Below are 7,608 nucleotides of genomic sequence, written 5' to 3' on the forward strand. Positions count from 1 at the left end.
GATCTGACTTCAATTACATTTGTCTCGAGTGTTTCGTCAACTTATGTGTTGCTTAAAATAATACTTCTGCATACAGTATGTGACACTGTGAGTGTTGCACGGCCAGATACGGCTCAGCTGACTCAGATAAGGAGATATATGATACATTATGATGTGATATGAATGATAATGGGACACATCGATGTCTGCACTCAGTGTACTTATGTTGTGGCAGCTATTTAAGTGCTTTCTTAACGCTAATGTTATAATAGTCAGATTGCTCTGAAGATGGAGGTGATATTCTATTCATTTTCACGTTCACACAGTCGGTGATTTTTGCCGGCCGTCTTTCCTGCAACGGCAGGTTTTCTGTATTTCCTTTCTCCTGTAATATGACTTGATCGCTTTAAACTCCGCACAGTGAGCTCTGATTGGTCAGCAGGCGGTGCTTTCACTGAGTTGATCTCTTAGCCTGCAACCTAACCTGGGGGGTATACTACGAAGCAGGATTTTCGCTTAGCCGGCTAAATTCAGGGGAAACTCCGGCTTTCCGGTCCTACGAAGCTGGTTCTCTTTTTAGCAGGCTAGATCTCCATGGTAACTTATGCTTAGCGGCTAACCTGGTCGGAACCAGGTTAGGTTGCAGGCTAAGAGCTCAACTCAGTGAAAGCACCGCCTGCTGACCAATCAGAGCTCAGTGTGCGGAGTTTAAAGCGAGTCAAGTCATATTACAGGAGAAAGGAAATACAGAAAAGCTGCCGTCGCAGGAAAGACGGCCGGCAAAAATCACCGACTGTGTGAACGTGAACATGAATAGAATATCACCTCCATCTTCAGAGCTATCTGACTATTATAACACTAGCGTTAAGAAAGCTTACTTAAATATCGGCCACAACATAAGTAACCGGATCAGAGTACATTAAGTACAGTCCGCGGCATATCACTTCATAATGTATCATATCTCTCCTTATCTGAGTCAGCTGAGCCGTATCTGGCCGTGCAACACTTACAGTGTCACATACTGTATGCAGAAGTATTATTTTAAGCAACACATAAGTTGACGAAACACTCGAGACAAATGTAATTAAAGTCAGATCGTGTTTTAGACGGGGCAGTGATATCATAAACCTGTTAATGTACGCATTCAAACACTTTTTCTTTTGCCAGCTGTATTCACCTTGCACGTGCAGCTATGTGGCTTTTATCCTGGATAAAGTGTTTAAGTCATGGATGTTTAAAGTTTAACTTCTTCATTTTTGACTAGTATTAAAGTTCACTTTTCATTCAGGAAGTATGACGCTGCGCTGTCAGTACGCTTCTCCATGTTTGTGATTGGTCGAATGCTCCAGATACCACCCCTTTCATGTGAACGCGCACCTAACTAGATAGGACACGGCTGGCTTGAGCGATCCACTTGATAACCCGCGTCGTACTACAGTTTAGCGAGAGCGCGTATGTTTTGGATTAGGCCAACCGGCTAACTCAAACATATCCAGGTTAGGTTGAACCAGCTTCGTAGCATAGGCCCCTGGTCCCGACCAGGTTAGCCGCTAAGCATAAGTTACCATGGAGATCTAGCCTGCTAAAAAGAGAACCAGCTTCGTAGGACCAGAAAGCCGGAGTTTTCCCTGAATTTAGCCAGCTAAGCGAAAATCCTGCTTCGTAGTATACCCCACTGATGCGTTTCACCAACAACAACAACAACAACAATGGCGGATCACAGGGTTGCGTTCGTGCTCCAGATGCTACTGACCATGATACAGATTTTAGTGCAAAATGTACAGCTCCTCTACCACAACCATCAGCAACAATAATTATATAATATAATATAATAATAATAATAATAATAATAATAATAATAATAATAATAATCGTCATCGGTTTCATTCGCAGCTTTTGGTGTATTTTGTGGCGGAAGTACAGCGCCACTTACAGGCCCGGTATATGTACTACACCGTCTCCAGCGGGTCGAGCGGTCTCGTGTGGACGGACACGTTTCTTGAGTCGATTCTGTGTGGATGGAAGACTTTTTTGATATCGAATTCGGTTAGTTTTCGTCTCCGTTTCGTCTCCGTGTGGACGGGGCCTGAGTCAGTAACTTGTGATGGCTGAGTATCTGTTTCACACCTACTTAAAAGACAGAAATCCACTTAGTGTAACAGCACCACACCCAACTTCCTCCTCCAGTCCTCCTGTCCTCTTGTGACCAGTGACACAGAGGCACGCAGTGACAGATTAACACGAGACATGTTCCCAGACAATAATCATTCTCCAAAAATAGGAGCAGGAAGCCTTTTTCTCTCTTTTGTCAAGGAAGCTTTAAAAAAATCCCTTTGAAGACCTTATTTGATCAAATATGACTGACACTTCTGTAGACCTTTTTGAATTGTATTTGTCATTACTTTCTTAACATCCTAGTTGTTTCCATTCAGACTATTTCATTACTAACCACCTTTATTCATGGAGGTAGATTTGAAGTGCCTTAAATAAAATACAAAACCATGTTTTCTTAATGCTCTTTACAGTAAATGTAAAAATCCAGCCACTCTACACTTTAAATCAGCTCAATGTTGATTGAGAATCTCAGTCAGAAGAACAGAAGAGAAAAGAGAAGGAGGGATAACGAAGGTTGGTACAGTAAGAGGGAATCTCAGGTGGCAAAAGGCCCCATAGGCCGAAGGTCAACAAGAAAGGGAATATAAAAGGGTAGATTGGTAGAGTCTAACATGAAAGGAAGGAGAGATGGAATGTAGAAACATAACAGCAGGAAATGATAATTAGTCCGTTCTCTATTCCCTAAGCAACTTGTTCAATTAGATCGAGCTCTGGCTGGAGAAACAAGAAGAAAAACAGATATTGTTGCTCTACGGGTGATGCTCATGGGCATCCAAGGATCCTTTGATTTGAAAAACATACAACACAAATAATTGGGAACCTTTAATAAAAAACATGTCAGGTCTTCCGCGCCCAATCCAGACATTTAAGGGTTTTTTGAATGGCAAAAGCTCTTTTACCATCCAATGATCGAAACACATATTTCTTAGCATTCATTGATGCCCTTTTAAATGAAAGCCAACACATAATAACAGCCATGTTTCCATAGCTTCTGTCAACTTGACACCTGTAGCTGATTACCGTGGCACAAAGTGGTTGTCAATAAAGAAGATAGCAGAGGTGTTCAAAAGCTTCAAAAACCATCACAACTTGTGCGACACAAAGAGCACTCCGCCACCTCAGCGTTATCAGGCAATACCTCTGCTATGGCCTTCAGATGGTGTGAGAGGAGTCCGTCCAATCTGAGCACACACACACACACATGTGATCTGTCTGTCTTCCGCTCTTGACAAACCCACATACCACAGTGACTAACATATGACTGCAGGCTTCCAGAAATAAATCTGAGCAGCCCATAGCAGCTGCAAAATAATAGTACAGACTGATACACTGTACCTAGATACTTGAGATCGAGGCACACTTTGTAGTTAAGGTATGACCTATACAGCTTCTTTCACTAAAGAGAGAGGCAGAATAAAGGTTGGTAAATGTAGTGGGCCCTCAGGAGCAGAACAATCTATTAATACAGCCGGATTAGATGTCTAAAATGTGTCCGATGTATCATGGCACAGCTTTGGAGTAAATACAGTCAGAGAGCTGGTACTACTTTAATGTGTGGAGCCCAATGACCTAGTAATTATCCCTAGTGTTCATTAACCACACTAGATGTTGCTGAAATTGGTTATGACACATTACTTAAAGATGAGGAAGTTCTCATAAAATGTGAATGATGGAAACATTTAATTAACTACTTAAGGAATAACTCATACATGGGCGAATGCAAAAGTATTAACAGGCAGTCTTGTGCTATGTTTCTTTCTTATGAAACACTTAAAATGAGCAAAGGTTCAAATGTATACTTTTCATCTAAGAGTACTTTGCTCAGGCTTCTCCCGTACATGCTTTTGGAAGCATTGCATCCACTCCCTTTCTATTTAAAACGGGAAGGCCCAGCCTGTGAAGTGAATGCAGACATTACCAGATGCAAACTGTACTGCTGCCAACAATATATAGCCTCCAATACTCCTTCTGTGCCTATATCAGCTTTCACAGGAGTTAAATTTAACCCATCATAAAAATAACCCAACATTTCCAGATGTGACCACATTCACTGAAACATTTTCCTCTTTTCGGAAAATCAATACAGTACAGCTTTCAAGAAAAAGAGAAAAAAAGGAGAGGGAGATCCCTGAGTCAGCACGGCTGAGCTCGTGGCCGACCGCAGGAACCTTAACTTCTAAATTGAGTTTTGTGAAAGATAGGGTGTGGAGCTAGTGCCCCATAATTTGAGACCTCAGCAGGAAAAGACACAGCACTAAGGGATTCCATTATCGCACAATGTCTCTCCCTGAGACTATTTTAAGACACACAGTATGGACTGACAGACACACATGGCATATATGCAAAAGGTGAGACTGACATCTTAGTCTAGTGGGCACAGCTTTAGATTGATGAGCATTTACACTGCAGCTAGCAACTGGTGTTGATATCCCTCGATGTGCAGTGCTCATGAGTGCACACAGGCTAACAGGACCGTTGGTAGCCAATACTTATCTCTAAGTGTGTGTGCTCAGGATAAACAGACAGTTATATGTAATCCCATACTGTATTTATCTGGAGTATCTGCCAGCCCGCTCTTCCTGTGGTGGAGTTTTAAAACTAAACAGATGCATTTAACGTCAAATGTTTGACCTACCATCAGCGAGGCAGATGGCAACAGCAGGATGTTAAGAGTGGTTGGGGGGGCTTTTGTATTCTATGAACGATTTGAAGAATTATGTAGAAAAAAGAAACGCACCTAGCCTGCGTATCGACAAATGGCAAAAAATGTGTTTGTCTACGTCAGGGTCTGGGTGGTTGATCATAGGGACTGAACCATGTGACCAAAATAAACTCACAAGGCTTTGATGCGCACACATGATTGTCACTGACTTCATGCATCTTTTATTACCTGTGTTTCATTAGGGCTGGGCTATGCTGTAAAGTAGTTACTCGCTGTGTGATGACGAAAGAGAAATCACAACACAAAGGGAGTCATCATGGTAATTTATGTGGGCAGAAATGTCACACACTGACCGGCATCTCTGGTCCACTGCCAGCTGACTGTGAAACCAGACGACTTTGTAATTTGGCCAAGAAGCTCTTGAGTGTCTGAAGCACTGTATTTAAGAGTATCTGGTTAAAGGGACCTTTACTTGAAAAATCAGGGGAGAAGTAGAGCGAACCTCAATTCAAAACAAAACAGTATTACAGCATACTTGTGTTGCTAAGAACACACATGTATTATCTGCGCTACACTTCTGTTGAGCCTTTACTACATACAGTACAGTCTAGATACATGTATTAAAAGGGTCCAGAAGAGCTCAAGCTTGATAGATAGAAAAGGTAGAGTCGTCTTAAGGCCCATCACAATCAAATATTATTTACTTATGGTACGTCACATACGCATGCCTTTAAGCAATTTTGTTTTACTCTGTATTGGTCATTGTGTTAACCATAATACTTTGTGTTACCATAATTATTTACTTTTCATGTTGTGTGGTTTTATCCATTTATTTTTTATTTCATTGTTTTTTCCCAATCTAATTTAAATGTCTGCATGATCTTAAGAATTAAAAGCGAATTCCTCATTGAAAGAGCGCTCTTTGTATGCCATTATATTATGTAATATCAGTGGTACAAAATTGTCTGAAAATTACGAGAATATTGTTTGTCGCAATTATTTATGGAACAGTATATCATCCAACAAAAATAAGTTATCGTGACAGGCCTAATGACAGCAGGACACAAGAAAACGACATAGAAAAACAATAATAACAATGCTGACATCACGTTTGTCTGACATCTCATCAAATAAGAAGCCCCAATGTACCCTATCAGTGAGTACCTCATGAACTAACTCATATCCATTGTAATAACATAAGACAAAGTAGGCCATGGAAGGCTGTAATGGGTCCTAAAAGACCATTCTATCAAGAGAAAATTACCAGACGAGTCAGAGTTAAACTGTATGGACATTGTTCTTAACGGTAGCATACTGTGGAATCAAATGTAATGTACAGTCAATGATGATTAAAGGTTGATCTGTTGATCTGTTGATGTGACATATCTCCAAAAATGTCACACATGTGATGAACAGATAGGATGAATGGAAAAAGCATCACTACTGTACCATGTTGTCTTAACAGCTGATGAACATACCAGAGACACAACACACCCCAAACAACAGATCATGAGCACATTGTGGACAGCACCTGCAGATGTTGCCGTTGTTTTCCAACAGATAAAGGCCATGCCTGTCTGCCATCCACTCAAACCAACTGTACTGTTAGTACTCTATGCTCTGCTCCAGAGCTGTATATTCATTGTGTGTGTTTGTGAGTGTTTGTTTGTGTGTGTTTGAGGGAGAGACAGAAGGCAAATGGAGAGCAGGTTAGACTGGCTGCTGGAACACTCTCTGTGTTGTCAGTACTGATATAGAATATAGACCACACATGCTTTTCAAGGGTTGACAAATGAAGTTACGGTTATTAATAATAACTGTTACTCACAATTATAGTCGTAAACGTTTCCTAAAAATATTATGATAATACATGTTATAGGCATGTTATGTGTAGTGTCACGAGAAACTTCACACTGAGAACCGCAAACAAGAGATATTGTTTGTGGACTGTGATGATCTGCAGTGCACACATAATGCAGAGTAGACAAATGTTCCGTTAAATGTGCGCATCGTTGTTTAGCAGTCAAACCCAGGCTAGATTAACTAAACAGTTGATGTTGAGTTACACAAACCATCGGAGGGATAATATTGAACTTGAATTCATTTGATTATTCTGTACTTATTATTTAAGTACTTACCCTAAAGGAGGTTTTGAGGAGTCAGTCATTGCAGTGATTTCCAACTTCAGATGATAGCGGTGCTCGAGCTGGGATCCAAAAATCCGCAGTTGTCGTTAAACTCGGTAGATTTCCATTATGCCACCACCTGCGAGTTAGCACATATAACTTTAATTTGCTTGCTGGGCTCAGTTTTCTTACCGTTTTAAAATATAAAAAAGTAATAGTTTTTGGCAAAACACAACAATTGATATGTTCTATTACAAATCCAACGAGTGACAGTGCGCAGAGATGACAGTCCTGCCTGACCTGAAGCAGAAAGACCGCAAAGTGTCTGTGAAAGCTACTTACGACCTAATTATCGATACATATTGACTATATTAAGTCCAACTTACTCTTTTCAATACAGCCTCATTATCAGAGACTGAGTTACATCCACTTGATATAATCTTCGCAGTCCCTCTGGTTGATTTACCCTCGAGCATTGTCAAGACAATTGCGTGCATACATTCAACTTCCGGTCTTTCCCCCCAAAATAAGAGTTCATATAACACAATCAAATCGAAGAGTAATGTATTCTTATTTCAATGTTTACTCTTTTTGTTGATTATACAAGTATACCAACTACTAAAGCACACCTTATTGGATGATGGGCACACACACTTGGATTTATTTTGAATATAGGGTAGGCTATTGCCAACAGAGGAGTTACTTACAGCCAGAGACATTATTACT

The 7,608-nt window shown here is 40.6% G+C and overlaps 1 protein-coding gene across 2 annotated transcripts in view; it reads right to left on the minus strand.

Moving 5' to 3' along the window:
• The window catches only part of cobl (cordon-bleu WH2 repeat protein), a 78,693-nt gene extending 71,338 nt beyond the window's left edge, over positions 1–7,355 (minus strand). For both annotated transcript variants that reach the window (XM_034102058.2, XM_034102056.2), the window contains exons 1-2: positions 7,269–7,355; positions 6,895–7,021 (exon numbers count right to left, since the gene is read on the minus strand). In XM_034102058.2, coding sequence (XP_033957949.1) covers positions 6,895–6,923 — 29 coding nt within the window. In that variant the 5' untranslated portion in view covers positions 6,924–7,021; positions 7,269–7,355. The remainder of the gene's footprint in view (positions 1–6,894; positions 7,022–7,268) is intronic.
• Positions 7,356–7,608: the final 253 nt, after the last annotated feature.

The sequence above is a fragment of the Pseudochaenichthys georgianus genome, chromosome 16 (genome assembly GCF_902827115.2).
Source record: "Pseudochaenichthys georgianus chromosome 16, fPseGeo1.2, whole genome shotgun sequence".
Taxonomy (NCBI): Eukaryota; Metazoa; Chordata; class Actinopteri; order Perciformes; family Channichthyidae; genus Pseudochaenichthys; species Pseudochaenichthys georgianus.